At 53.5% G+C, this 14,433-nt stretch overlaps 1 protein-coding gene across 1 annotated transcript; it reads right to left on the reverse strand.

The window, feature by feature from the left end:
• Positions 1-7,209: 7,209 nt before the first annotated feature.
• On the reverse strand, positions 7,210-12,735 carry LOC104056002 (olfactory receptor 52J3-like). Its single transcript, XM_054085097.1, is given in 2 exon segments — positions 7,210-10,336; positions 10,338-12,735. Coding segments are annotated over 2 exon segments (987 nt in total). The 5' UTR covers positions 10,845-12,735; the 3' UTR covers positions 7,210-9,856.
• Positions 12,736-14,433: the final 1,698 nt, after the last annotated feature.

The following is a 14,433-nucleotide window of genomic DNA, read 5'->3' on the forward strand; positions in this document are numbered from 1 at the left end:
GGGGTGTGGACTGGGCAAGTTGCTCTTATTGATTGGGAGGCCTTGAGGCTGTTCCCAGCAAGGGCTTCCAGCAGTTGCTTCCTCCTCCACTTCCACTGAAGAGATCTGTATGTGAGAAGAGGTGGGGAGGGTTGGGATTGTTCAGCCTGGAGAAGAGAAGGCTACGCAGAGACCTTAGAGCAGCTTCCAGTATGAAAAGGGGGTCCAGGAAATCTGGGGAGGGGCTCTTCATCAGGGATAGCAGGGATGGGACAAGGGGAACGGTTTTGAGGTGAAAGAGGGGAGATTAAGGTGAGATATTAGGAACAGAAATTCTCCTGTGAGGGTGAGGAGGCCCTGGCCCAGGTTGCACCAAGAAGTGGTGGCTGCCCCATCCCTGGAGGTGTTCAAGGCCAGGCTGGATGGGGCTTGGAGCAATCTGATCGAGTGGGCGGTGTCCCTACCCATGGCAGGGGGTGGAACTGGATGGGCTTTGGGGTCCCTTCCAACCCAAACCATTCCATGATTCTGAAGTGCATGACAGGTTCTCACCCAGCTGCACTCCCTTTGAGCTGGGTTGGCAGCTTGCAGCACAAGGAGCATCCAGTTGGGATCTCAGAAGAGCAGCATTGTAGGATCCCCACTGAACATGAGCAGGCAGAGGGACACGAACCATCAGGGGTCTGGGAAAGGCAGCCAAGAAGCAGAAGCTGAAGGATCTGGTGATGTTTGGTAGAGAGAAGATTAAGGTAAGACACACAGCCAGTCATTGCATACTTAGAGAGACCAGGGAAAGCTTTTTAAGAGGTAGGAGAGTCCAAAGAGATGGCATCTCCTCAAACACCTGCAGAGGAATGCAGTGACCTGCATCAGGTGGAATTATGTCGGTGTAGCAGAAGAAGATCTCACCCTGTGCCCTCCCAAGGTTGTTCCAGCTCAGTTCTTGGAATGTGTGATGGCAGTTGTGCAAGCAAGGCCTAGGACTTGGGATTCCTCCTGGGACTTGGGATTCCTTAACCTTGCTGGGTCTCCTGGGCTGCTTTGTTGGGCCATGGGGTGCTTCAGGGTCACCCCATCCCAGGATGGTGGGTGTGGAAGGTCCCTCTGGAGCTCATCCAGTCCATGCTGCTACAGCAGGGCCACCTCTGTACAGGACAGATGGGATGATGCAGGGTTGCCCCATCCCAGAATCCCAGGATGGTGGGGCTGGGAGGTCCCTCTGGAGCTCATCCAGTCCATGCTGTGGTGGATGGGGTGGTAGGGGACAGGTTGGCAGGGAATGATGGAGGAGAGTGGGTGAGTGGCAGTAGGTGACTGGACGGGGTGGCAGGGGTTGTTGCAGTAAAAGGAGGTGACAGATCAAGGAGGTGGCAGTGCAGGGGGTGGCGATGCAGGGAGTGTCAGTGAGTAGGTGGGTGGCAGTGCAGGGGGGTGGCGAGGGGTGGCAGTGCAGGGAGGTGACAGGAGGTGGCAGGGCAGGCAGTGCAGGGGGTGGTCGGTGTGGGACTGGATGGGTGACAGGAGTGAGTGCAGCGGATGGCAGGGGGTACATGGCAGGAGGTGGCAGTGCGAGGTGGTGGCAGTACAGGTAGGTTACAGGAGGAGGCAGTGCAGGGGGTCGCCAGGGTGGGACTGGGTGGGTGACAGGAGTGACAGTGCAGGGGGTGGCAGGGAGTGGGTGGCAGTGGGTGGGTGGCAGGAGGTGGCAGTGCGAGGTGGTGGCAGTGCAGGGAGGTGACTACACGATGTGGTAGAGCAGGGAGGTGACAGTGCAGGGCAGGCAATGCAGGGGCTTGCAGGGTGTGGGAGTGGACGAGTGATGGGATGACGGTGCAGGGATTGACAGTGCAGGGAGGTGACAATGGGTGGCAGTGCAGGGGGGTGGCAGGGAGGTGGTGGCAGTGCAGGGGCTGACAGTACAAGATGTGGTAGAGCAGCAAGGTGGCGGTGAAGAGAGGTGGCAGGGCATGGCATGCAGTACAGGGTGTTGACAGGGAGTGGGAGTGGACGGGTGACAGGGAGGGTGGCGGGGGTGGCAGTGCAGGAGGTGACAGTGCAGGGAGGTGGCAGTGCTGCTTTCTGGCCAGGAGGTGCCTCCCTCACTCCACACTGCTGCCACGCCCCTGTCCCCAAGGATGCCCGGCCGCTTGCTCGCCCAGAGCAGATTTGCACAGATTTCATTCCTGTTTCCCCTCCTAGCAGCAGCGGGAAGGGACGGGGCCCCCTCTGGGCTAAGGGGGCCCCCTCTGGTCTCGGGGGTCCCTGGTCAGCAGAGCAATGCCCAAACCTACTCAGCTGCCAGCAGCCCCCGTTCTCCCCGTGGTGGCAGGAATGAAATCCACTCAGGAGCTGGGGTTGCTGTGGGGCTGAGGAGGGGTTCGTGTCTGGGGTGGGACCTCTGCCCCTCTGCAGGGAGGGTAACATCACTTGTGTGGGGCTGGGTGGGATAGGATCCCTACTCTGAGGGTGGAAAGGATTCACTCTGGGTGAATCCAGGTCCCCATCCCAGCAATGCAGGGAGAGATCTTGGTCTGGAGAAGAGGAGGCTGAGGGGAGACCTCATCACTTTCCACAGCTCCTGGAAAGAAGGTTGTGGTGAGGTGGGCGCTGGGCTTTTCTCCCAAGGAACAGGGGATGGGATAAGAAGAAATGGCCTCAAGTTGCTCCATGAGAGGTTTAGATCGGATTTTGGGAGAAATTCCTTCACAGAAAGGGTTGTTCCACCAGAAAATACTGGTACTCTGTCACAAAATACTGATGCTCCATTCACCAAATACTGATGTTCCACCATAAAATACTACCATTAATATTTGTGATGGAGCAACAGAATTTTGAGGGTAGAGCATCAACATTTTGTGCTGGAACATCAGTATTTTGTGATGGAGCATTTTCAGTATTTTGTGGTGGAGCAGCAATATTTTGGGGTGGAGCATCAGAATTTTGTATTTGCACTGTCAAAGGCTGCCCAGGGCAGTGGTGGAGTCCCCATCCTTGGAGGGGTCAAAAGCTGTGTGGATGTGGTGCTTAGGGACAGGTTTAGTGGTGGGGTTGGCAATGTTAAGTTCTGGACTCGATGACCTTAAAGGTCTTTTCCAACCTAAATGATTCCATGGTTCCATGACCCACCCCACGTACATTTCATTCCAGAAGCCACGAGTTGGATGTGCCAGACTTGGTGGTGGCGGGGGGCTGGCCATGACCTGGAGGATGCTGCCATCTGTTATCTGTCCAGTGCCAAAGGGGTTCACCAGTTAATCCCTGCTCCTGGTCTGGCATCACCTCCTGGTCTTGGCCCTAGTGGGCTCAGCCCAGCTTCTGCCCCATATGTGCTGTGCCAGGGGCTCAGCCCCGCAGGTCCCTGAGCTCCAGCACGGTCGTACTCATGCTCAGATATTCCTGAGCTCTTCATCATGTTCCCTCCATGATAAATTGCTCTGGGGAGACCCAGGACACCCCATCTCCAGGGTGTTTGGCTCTGGAGTTGTTGAGAATGGAGGTGCTTTGCCATTCAGACTCCTTCCCTGGTCATGGTCACACCAGCCCTGTCCCCTTGGCCGCTCTTTGGTGGCCTGGAGTTGCAGAGGCTGTTCCAGGCCACCAGCTGGGATGGGAGCAGTGGCCAGGGGACCTGTCATCAAGGTGCTCAGCTTCTGCTGCTGCCTTCATGGCCCTGAGGAAACCCATCCTGGGCTGTTCACCAGCTTACTGTGAGCTGGGACCTGGGCTTGAATCATTCAGCAAGGACCTGATGGCTGCACAGCATTGGGGATAGGGTATTGGGTGGTGGTGGGATGGGGGCTGCAAGACCTCCATAATCCATAGTTTCACTACAATGTGATTGAGAGCAGCCCTGAGAAGAATGACTTATGTTGGTTGATGAGAAACTCAACATGAGCTGACAATGTGTGCTCACAGCCCAGAAACCACTCGTATCCTGGGCTACATCCAAAGCCATGGGACCATGAGGCTGGGAGGGGATTCTGCCCGTCTCCTCCACTCTGGGGAGACCCCACCTCGAGTCCTGTGTCCAGTTCTGGAGTCCTCAGCACAGGAAGGACATGGAGTTGTTGGAGTGAGTCCAGAGGAGGCCACAGAGATGATGCCCGGGCTGGAGAACCTCCCATCTGAGGACATGCTGAGAGAGTTGGGGTCGTTCAGCCTGGAGAAGGGAAAGCTGCATGGAGAACTTAGAGCAGCTTCCAGTATGGAAAGGGGCTCCAGGAAATCTGTGGAGGGGCTCTTGATGAGGGAATGCAGGAATAGGATGAAGGCAAAGGCTTTGAGATGCAAGAGGGGAGATTGAGTTTGGGAAGAAATATTTTCCTGTGAGAGTGGGGAGGCCCTGGCCCAGGTTGCCCAGAGCAGTGGTGGTTGCCCCATCTCTGGAGGTGTTGAAGACCTGTTTGGATGGGGTTTGTAGCCTCCTGATCCAGTGGGAGTTGTCCCTGCTCATGGCAGGGTGTGGAACTGGGTGGGCTTTGAGGTCCCTTCCAACCCAAACCATTCCATGGTTCTATGATCCAAGTCCAGACCAGTTCAGCAGGTTGTCTTCTCTTGATTGTGCTCCTGAAGCAGCTCCAGGGCATCAGACCCACGGGAGAGCAGGATGCAAGGTGCAGGATGTGGGGTGCCTGGTGCAGAGTGGTTGATGCACCATGAAGATTCTGAGCAGGGTCCTTACTCAGGCCAATGCTGTCCAGGTTGGGTGGAGACTCAGATTTTTGGGAGCATGAGGTGATGGGTCTGTTGGGGAGCTGCTCCCAAGTCCCATGCAGTCAGGAGAGCCTGTAGGTTGGAGGTCACTTACACCCCCCAGCACTGCCCCAAGCTTCACATTGTAGAATCATGGAATAGTTTGGGTTGGAGGGAACCTCAAAGCCCATCCAGTTCCACCCCACTGTCATGGTCAAGGAAACCTCCTGCTGGATCAGGGGACTCAAAGAAGAGCTCTAGCCCACAAGCACTCCTGAAGTGGGGACAAATACTAGGGCACCATCAGCATTTTGATGGGAGTGGGGGACTAGAGCAAAGCTTGGTCTCTTCCACCTGATGCACTCAGCATGAACCCTTGGTGGGGTGGAACAGGCTCCTGGCTTGCGAAAGACCTGCTCCGGGGCTGGGTCCCTCCAAGCTTCCCTGCAGCAAGTCTGGAAATGGTATTTTGTCATGGAACATCAGTATTTTGTGATGGGGCATCGGTATTTTGGGGTGGAACATCAATGTTTGGTGATGGAGCATCAATATTTGGTGGTGGAACATCAGTATTTTGTGGTGAAACATCAGTATTTCGTGGTGGAGCATCAGTATTTTGGAGCATTGCTGTGAACTGAGCTCACCTCACCCCAGGGACCAAGCCTGATCCTGCCTGCAGGAGGACACATGCCATCAGTCTTGGTGAGCAACTCTCAAACACTGTCTCCTCGCCCTGGGCAGAGGTTCTGGGCTATGTGACCCAAGACACGAGCATCCTCCGAGGTGCCTGATGCCTTCAGACTTGTTTTCTTCCCTGGGCTTTCAAGTAAGACAAAGTTAAAAGCAGTTGAACTTTGTTTGTTTTTCACTAGGCTCCCTTCCTGGGAGCAGCCCAATTAGTGTTAACGAGCTGGATGGTAATTACAGCGTGGGGCCACCAGAGGATTCATCCTGGTGGCTGGACTGGCACTGCAACCCCGGGCTGGCTGCCAAGGGGCCAATTAGAAGCTTTGCAGCTGACGATACTTTGATGGGGATTGTGCATCAGTTTCTTGGATGGAGATAGAGCTGGTGGTACTGGGGTGGAGTGACCATCCCCATGTCCTCTTGGTTACTGAACCATGGTGACAGACCTGGCTGCAGGACCCCCAACCTTCTTTACAGTGCCCCTCAATTAACTCCACCCCATCATCCCACCCCCGAATTGGAGGGGGGCTCTGGGCTGGTGCCGGCATGAAGAGAATGGTGGGAGCTGGGGTCTGAGCTCAAAGTGGGGCCAAGTGCGGGAGGCACTGGACTTGCAAGGGGCAACATCACAGAGTCATGGAATGGGTTGGCTTGGAAAGGACCTCAAAGCCCACCCAGTTCCACCCTCCTGCCATGGGCAGGGACACCTCCCACTGGATCAGGGGCTCCAACCCCCCTCCAACCTGGCCTTCAACACCTCCAGGAATGGGGCAGCCTCAGCTTCCCTGGGTAACCTGGGCCAGGGCCTCCCCACCCTCATGGTGAAGAATTTCTTTCTAATGTCCAATCTAAATCTTCCCCCTTCCAATTTAAAGCCAGCCCCCCTCATCCTATCACTCCATACCGTTGGAGAAAGCCCCTCCCCAGCTTTCCTGGAGCCCCTTTCTGTAGTGGAAGCCACTCTAAGGTCTCCCCGCAGTCTTCTCTTCTCCAGGCTGAACAACCCCAACTCTCTCTGAGCCCAGGAGGTTCTCCAGCCCTCACATCATCTCTGTGGCCTCCTCTGGACTCGCTCCAACAGCTCTATGTCCTTCCTGTGCTGAAGATTCCAGAACTGGACACAGAGCTCCAGATGAGGTCTCACCAGAGTGGAAGTCTGGCCTGAAAGCTTTTACTTTGTTTGCCTTAAGACCCTTCTTGGCCATCTGCATGCTCATTCAGCTCCATCAAGTCATGCTGAGACACCTCCACGGCACAGCCAGGGCTGGGGGTCGCCTAAACCCAGCAGCCCTTGCTAGGGCTTGGAGGGCATCACAAGTCTCCATGCCACCTCTCCACCCATCTCCAAACAGCCCTGCTGGTGGGCTCCTACCCCTGTCCAGCACTCAGAGAGCTGAGCTGTTGTTTGCTTTGGACGCTTCACACCAAGGACATTAAAACTTGGAGTGTGAGATCTGGTTGATACTGGAAGAGTCCTGAGGGTAATTAACCAGCTGTGATCACCTATCTGTCACCTGCTGTTAGTTCCTCTGCAGGTAAACAAGGGAAAGAGCCTTTTTCCTTGGGGTTCCTCTCATCCCGGGTGGACAAACCTGGCCTGGGGAGCTGCTCCATGGCCAGGAGCGAAGGGAAAACCACATGCTGGGAGCAGCTCAGTGTTGTGGGCTGAACTCTGGTCACACAGAATCATGGAATGATTTGGGTTGGAAGGGACCTCAAAGCCCATCCAGTTCCAACCCCCTGCCAGGGGCAGGGAAACCTCCCACCGGATCAGGTGCTCCAAGCCTATCCAACCTGGCCTTGAGCACCTCCAGGTATGAGGCAGCCACCACTGCCTGGGTGGCTCCTGGCACTCCTTGCACTCTGGGCAACCTGGGTCAAGGCCTCCCCACCCTCACAGGAGAACATTTCTTCCCATGTTCTCATCTCAATCTCCCCTCTTGCAGCTCAAAACTGTTCCTTGTCCTATCCCTGCACTTCCTCATCAAAAGCGCCTCCCCAGCTTTCCTGGAGCCCTTTTCAGTGCTAGAAGCTCCTCTAAGGTCTCCCTGGAGACTTCTCTCCTCCAGCCTGAACAACCCCAACTCTCTCAGTCTGTCCTCATAGCAGAGGATAACAGCTCCATGTCCTTCCCGTGCTGAGGATTCTGGAACTGGATGCAGGGCTCCAGGTGGGGTCTCACCTGGAGAAGGTGCTGGTGGGCACCAAGCTGGCCGTGAGCAGAGGTGGCCAAAGGTATCCTGAGCTGCAGCAGGAGGAGTGTGGCTAGCAGGATGCGAGGGGGGATCCTTCCCCTCTGCTCAGCACCTGGAGTGCTGGGTCCAGTGCTGGGCTCCCCGGTATGAGAGACTGGAGAGAATCCAGCCAAGGGCCATGAAACCACTGCAGTGGCTGGAACATCTCTGCTATGAGGACACCGTGAGAGGGCTGGGCTTGTTCAGCCTGGAGAAGAGGAGGCTGAGGGAGATTATGATGTGTATAAATACCTGAAGGGAGGGTGCACAGAGGCTGGGGCCAAACTCTTTCCAGTGGTGCCCAGTGCCAGCAGCTCTGGACCAACCTCATGGCATCTTGAGATGTTTTCTTTCCTTTTAGACATTTTGGTGACTCAGATGAGCACTGGCCATGGTGCACAGCTGGACACAGCAATGACATTGCCATCGTTCACATCGCTTGAATGTTCCCTCGTGTGGGAGTTGGCAGGATGAGAGCTCACCTTTGTTTCATATTGAAACTGAACTTTTGAGATGATGACTTCTTTTTATTTGTGGAAAATCCATGCTGGAGATGTTCTTAAGTAAGAGAGCAAGAAACAGAGACAGAAACGATCACAATTAACTTTTATTCCCTGTCCAGAGTCATACAATGAACTCTGACAATGTTCATTGAAGGCAGAAGCATTTCTTCAGACACTGGTGGCATGAAGCGCATTGTGGAATCATGGAATAGATTGCATGGGAAGGCACCTCAAAGCCCATCCAGTTCCACCCCCTGCCGTGGGCAAAGACATCTCCCTCTGAATCAGGTTGCTCCAAGCCCCATCCAACCTGGCCTTCAAAATCTCCAAGGATGTGGCAGCCACCACTTCTCTGGGCAACCTGTACCAGGGCCTCCCCACCCTCAGAGCGAAACATTTCTTCCTTATAGGCCTGTCAGCCTGACCTCGGTGCTGGGCAAGGTCTTGGAGCATCTTGAGGGCTATTGCACAGGTGACCGTGCCCAGTCAACACGGGTTCAGGAAAGGCAGGTCCTGCCAAACTAACTTAATCTCCTTTTATGACATGGTGAACTGCTTAGATGACAAGGGAAAGGCTGTGGATATGATGGACGTGGACTTCAGTAAAGCCTTGGACACCGTTTCTCACAGCATTTTGCTTGAGAAACTGGCTGCCATTTTCCTGGCCAGGAGAACTCTGCAGGGTAAAGAACTGGCTGATGGCTGGCCCAAAAGATGGTGGGGAATGGAGCTCAATCCAGTTGGAGGCCAGTCACAAGTGGTGTCTGTAGGACTCAGTGCTGGGTCCGGTTCTGTTAGGTATCTTTATTGATGGTCTGGATAAGGTGACTGAATGCTGCCTCAGTCAGTTTAGGGGTGACACCAAGCTGGGCAGAGGAGTTGACCTGCTTGAGGGCAGAGAGGCTCTGCAAAGGGATTTGGCCAAGCTGGATCCATTTGCTGAAGCCAATGGGATGGAGGTCAACCAGACCAATGCCAGGTCCTGCACTTGGGGCACGACAACCCCATCAGTTCTCCAACGATCGGTGGAAGAGTGTCTGCAAATCTGTCAGGCAGGGAAGGACAGATGTTGGTCGACAATGGCTGAACGGAAGCCAGCAGTGGCTCAGGTGGCCAAGAAGGCCAACAGCATCCTGACTTGGATCAGCCATGGAGTAGCCAGCAGGAGCGGGGCAGGGATCATCGCCCTGAGCTCGGTGCTGGTGAGGCCACACCTCAAATCCTGGGTTCAGTTCTGGCCCCTCAGTCCAAGAAAGACCTTGAGGGGCTGGAGTACATCTGGAGAAGGGAACGGAGCTGGGAAGGGTCTGGAGTGCAGAGGTTATGGGAGCGGCTGAGGGACCTGGGGTTGTTTAGGCTAGAGAAGAGGAGGCTGAGGGGAGACCTCATCACCGTCTTCAGCTGCCTGAAAGGAGATTGTGGTGAGGTGGGTGCTAGTCTCCTCTCCCAAGAAACAAGGGATGGGGTGAGAGGGAATGGCCTCAAGTTTCGCCAGGGCAGGTTCAAACTGGATATTGGGAAAATTTTCTTCATGGAAAGGGTTCCCAGGCACTGGCAGAGGCTGCCCAGGGCAGTGGTGGAGTCTCCATCCCTGGAGGTGTTTAAAAGCCAGATAGATGATGTGTTCAGGGATGGTTGAGTAGTGGACAGGTATAGTTGGACTCCATGATCTCAAGGTCTTTTCCAGCCAAGCAATTCTATGGTTCCATGATCCCAGTCACTGGAGAGAGATGGACATTTCTGGGGCCACTTTATTGCACTTCACACCTGTTCCAGGATGGGGTAACTTATTTTCTGGTGCTGCATCCCTCTCACAGCATCTGACCTGTCTTCATCAGCTCCTGAGACGCTGAGTCCTACCAGCTGCCCCAGCAGTCTGAAGATCCCTTTCTGGATCTGCTTCATCTTTATGCCATAAATGAGGGGGTTGAGCATGGGAGGGACCACCAAATAGAGATCAGCCATCAGGACTTGGATGTGAGTTTCCAAGCCAAAAGAGAACATCTGGAGGTACATGGAGAGCAGACCACCTATGTAAAACAGCAAGATGATGAAAACATGGCACCCACAGGTCCTGAGGGCCTTGAGTTGAGCCTCTTGGGATGGCAGCCTCATCACAGACCTGAGGATCACACCGTAGGAGAAGGTGATGAAGACAGAGTTTGTCCCCACCAATAGTGTTGCCGTGATGAGGCTGTAGAGGTCACTGACAGAAGGGTCGGCACAGGCCAGCTCCACCATTTGCTATTTGCTCACAGTAGGAGTGAGGGATGACTCTGGTTTTGCAGTAGGGGAAGCTGATGAGGAGACACATTAAAGGCGTCATGACACCAGCTCCCCTGGCCAGAGATGGCAGTCCTATCTGGATGGTCCTTGAGCTTGTCAGAATGGTGGTGTATCTCAGGGGGTCGCAAATGGCTATATGCCAGTCAAAGGACATTGCCCAGAGCACCTCTGACTCCACTGCAGTGAACATGTGGATGAAGAACTTCTGCATGAAGCAAGCCTCAAACCCAATCTCTCTTGAATCCAACCAGAACACATCCAGTATTTTGGGAACTACAGCAGTTGAGAAGATGAGGTCGATGACAGCCAATATGGAAATGAAATAATACTTAGGTTCACGGAGGCTTTTGTCCAGCTTCACAGCAAGAAGGACCATGCTATTTCCCAGCAAGGTCATGATGTATGTAAAGCAGAGTGGGATTGAAATCCACCTGTGAAGAGCTTCCAGGCCAGGGATGCCCATAAGGAGGAAAAGCCAAGAGCAACCAAAAGCCAAAAGCACTGGTGAGACTGCACCTTGAGTACTGTGTTCAGTTCTGGACCCCTCACTACAAGAAGGATATGGAGGCTCTGGACCGTGTCCAGAGAAGAGCAACAAAGCTGGTGAAAGGGCTGGAGAACAAGTCTTATGAGGAGCGGCTGAGAGAGCTGGGGTTGTTTAGCCTGGAGAAGAGGACGCTGAGGGGAGACCTTATTACTCTCTACAACTGCCTGAAAGGAGGTTGTGGAGAGGAGGGAGCTGGGCTCTTCTCCCAAGTGACAGGGGACAGGACAAGAGGGAATGGCCTGAAGCTCCGTCAGGGGAGGTTCAGGTTGGATATCAGAAAAAAATTCTTCACAGTAAGAGTCATTGGGTACTGGAACAGCTGCCCAGGGAGGTGGTCGAGTCGCCTTCCCTGGAGGTGTTTAAGGAACGGGTGGATGAAGTGCTGAGGGACATGGTTTAGGGAGTGTTAGGAATGGTTGGACTCGATGATCCAATGGGTCCTTTCCAACCTTGTGATTCTGTGATTCTGTAATTTTGTTGCATTTATTTGGGGAAAAACTTTCAGAACCTGTTATCATAGAATCACAAAATGATTTGGGTTGGAAGAGACATCAAAGCCCATCCAGTTCCACCCACTCTGCCATGGGCAGGGACACCTCCCACTAGATCAGGGTGCTCCAAACCCCATCCAACCTGGCTTCGAACACCTCCGGGTATGGGGCAGCCACTACTTCTGGGGCAACCTGGACCAGGGCCTCCCCACCAGAACATTTTCCCCAGCATTATTTGAGCAAAATTTGTGCTGATTTGGGGGCAGCTGATGAAACCATACAGAATAACCTCTAGCCTGGAGCCAGCCTGCAGAAACAGAAGGTCTTTGTGGTGATGGCTCCAACAGCTTCGTTTTGAGGTCTTTATAATCATCCTGTTCTTCACCCACTTTGCTGAAGCTCTGCAGAAGTTGCGTTGTGCGTGCTCCTCACCTGAAATCACCAGTGAAAGCACCTTTCCTCTGAACAACTCTGCTCCGTGCTGTACACAAACACACACATTGATTGACTCGACTCGCCGCCTCATCAGAAAACGAAATCAGGTTTGGTCGACAAGGGCCGTTTCCTGCAAAGCTGTGCTGATTGCCATAATTTAATTTGATCCCAACCGTTTAATTCTTTATTGACCAAATCTCCTGTTAACTTCTGGGGCTTTCTGCTGTGCATTGACGTCAGCTCAGCCATCTGCAGCCAAGCGCACCATCCTGCTTTCTCGATAAAGTACAAGCCTGAGGAAGCATTTGCAGACCCCACAGTCTGCCAGAACTCATCCAGTTAAACCTTCTGAAAGGAGGTTGTGGTGAAGTGGGTGCTGATCTCTTGTCCCAAGGAACAAGGGATGGGACAAGAGGAAGTGGCCTCAAGTTGAACCAGGGGAGGTTTAGATTGGACCTTGGGAAAAATTCCTTCATGGAAAGAGAGGTGAAGCCCTGGCAAAGGCTGTCCAGGGCAGTGGTGGAGTTCCCATCCCTAGAGAGGTTCAAAGACCATGTGGCCATGGCACCTGGGGACAGGGTTCAGTCGCCACGGTGGGGTTGTCTGACGGCTGTACTAGATGAGCTTGGAGGGCTTTTCCAACCTTAATGATTCCATTCTATGGGTATAAGTTCAGCAGAACAGGGCAAAGACGCTCTTGGCCAACTCAAAGATCCTTTTCCCCTTGTGCAAAGCACCCAGATCTGCTGCTGGTTTTGTTTTCTGTTCTTGGCAGAAGCTGTTTTGTATCCTTCTCAGCTACCGATCAATTAAATCATGTTAAAACATAAAGTTCTGTGATTGCTTTCCTTTCAGGTAGGCATGGATTTCTACGTCTTCTTCTCCAAGCCTTTCTTCTCCATGCAGAGGGGCAGATGCTGTTGTCTGCTTTTATCTGATTTCTCTACTTAGCAGCTTCTAAGTCCCATCAGACCTCGACCAGCTCTGGCATTTCACTTTGTCATAGAATTGTTTGGCTGGAAAAGAGCTTTGAGATCATTGAGTCCAACCATACCTGTCCGTGTCTAAACCATATCCATGAGCACCTCTTCTGCCCATCTTTTAAACAACTCCAGAGATGGGGATTCAACCACTGCCCTGGTCTGGTGCTTCCTTGTACCCAGTGCTTTACCTTGAGGTGCCCCACTCACAAAGTCCTTACCTGCTGGCAGAGGAGCAGCTTGGCCATTGACAGGGCTTGTTCAAAACATCTTTTGGAGTCAATCCAGAGGAGGTCATGGAGATGATGTGAGTTCTGGAGCCCCCCCATAAGAGGCCAGGCTGGCAGAGTTGGGGTTGTTCAGCCTGGAGAAGAGAAGGCTGTGGGAGAACTTAAAGCACCTGCCATTGTGGAAAGGGGCTCCGGGAAAGCTGGGGAGGGGCTCTGGATCAGGGAGTGCAGGGATGGGACAAGGGGAATGTTTTTGATCTGCGAGAGGGGAGATTGAGATGAGATCTTAGGGAGATTTTCTCAACTTCAGACAGATTTACTTTACATTTTGTGTCTTGGTCTCAATGGCACCTGGTAGGCTCTGGAGACCCTGCCCCATGTGGTGCCATACTGCACAAGAGACCTGATGAAGGAGGCTGGAGCAGCCTTGGGAACTCCCATCTCCTCACAGGAACATCTACCGAACTTCTGCATCCTCCGTCTGTTGTTCCTCAGGGAATTTACAGGAGATTTAATACTCCAGAGTCATTGAACTTGGAGATACCCAGAGCTGTGCTGCTGCAGACCTCCAGGTGACAGCCCTGCTGGTGAGACAAATGCCTGTAGACCAGGATGAGAAACCTTCCTTTAGGCTGCAATGCCCATCTGTGTCATGTTCTTCCATCTCCCAAGCCAGGAAGCCCCAGTGATCAGGGTTCTTCATTACAGCTGAAATATTGATAAAGTTCTACCTGTCTCTGGCTGCAAAAGAGATCTTCTGGAAGCAAATGCTCCTTGGATGTAGGCATCTGGGGATGTGGCTGTGGATTCAGACACAACAAAGTGCCCGGAGGTAGGTTGTGTGCATGGTTGTTTGGTGTCTATGCGTTAAATGCAGCTAGTGGAGATCCAGCCCCTCTGGTCAGCGGATCCTGGAGAACAACTCAGCTCACCCTAGGGCAGACATCTATGTTTAGGGAGTCGGTCACTCCACAGGCTCCGTGCTCAAGCTCTTCTCTGACTGCATTAGGTTATAGAATCATGGAATGGTTGGACAGGAAGGGAACTCAAATCTCACTCAGATCCAACCCCTGCCATGGGCAGGGCCATCTCCCAGTGGATCATGGTGCTCCAAGCCCCATCCAACCTGGCCTTCAACACAACCAGGGATGGAGCAGCCACCACTTCTCTGGGCAACCTGGGCCAGTGCCTTCCCACTCTCAGAGCAAAACATTTCTCCCTAAGATCTCATCTCAAACTCCCCTCTTTCACCTCAAAACCTTTCCCCTCATCCTATCCCCTGCGCTCCCTGATCAAGAGCCCCTCCCCAACTTCCCTGGAGCCCCTTTCCATACTGGAATGCATGTCTAGATCCTGCCTACCACACTCA

Source organism: Cuculus canorus, chromosome 1 (assembly GCF_017976375.1).
Source record: "Cuculus canorus isolate bCucCan1 chromosome 1, bCucCan1.pri, whole genome shotgun sequence".
NCBI classification, from domain to species: Eukaryota; Metazoa; Chordata; class Aves; order Cuculiformes; family Cuculidae; genus Cuculus; species Cuculus canorus.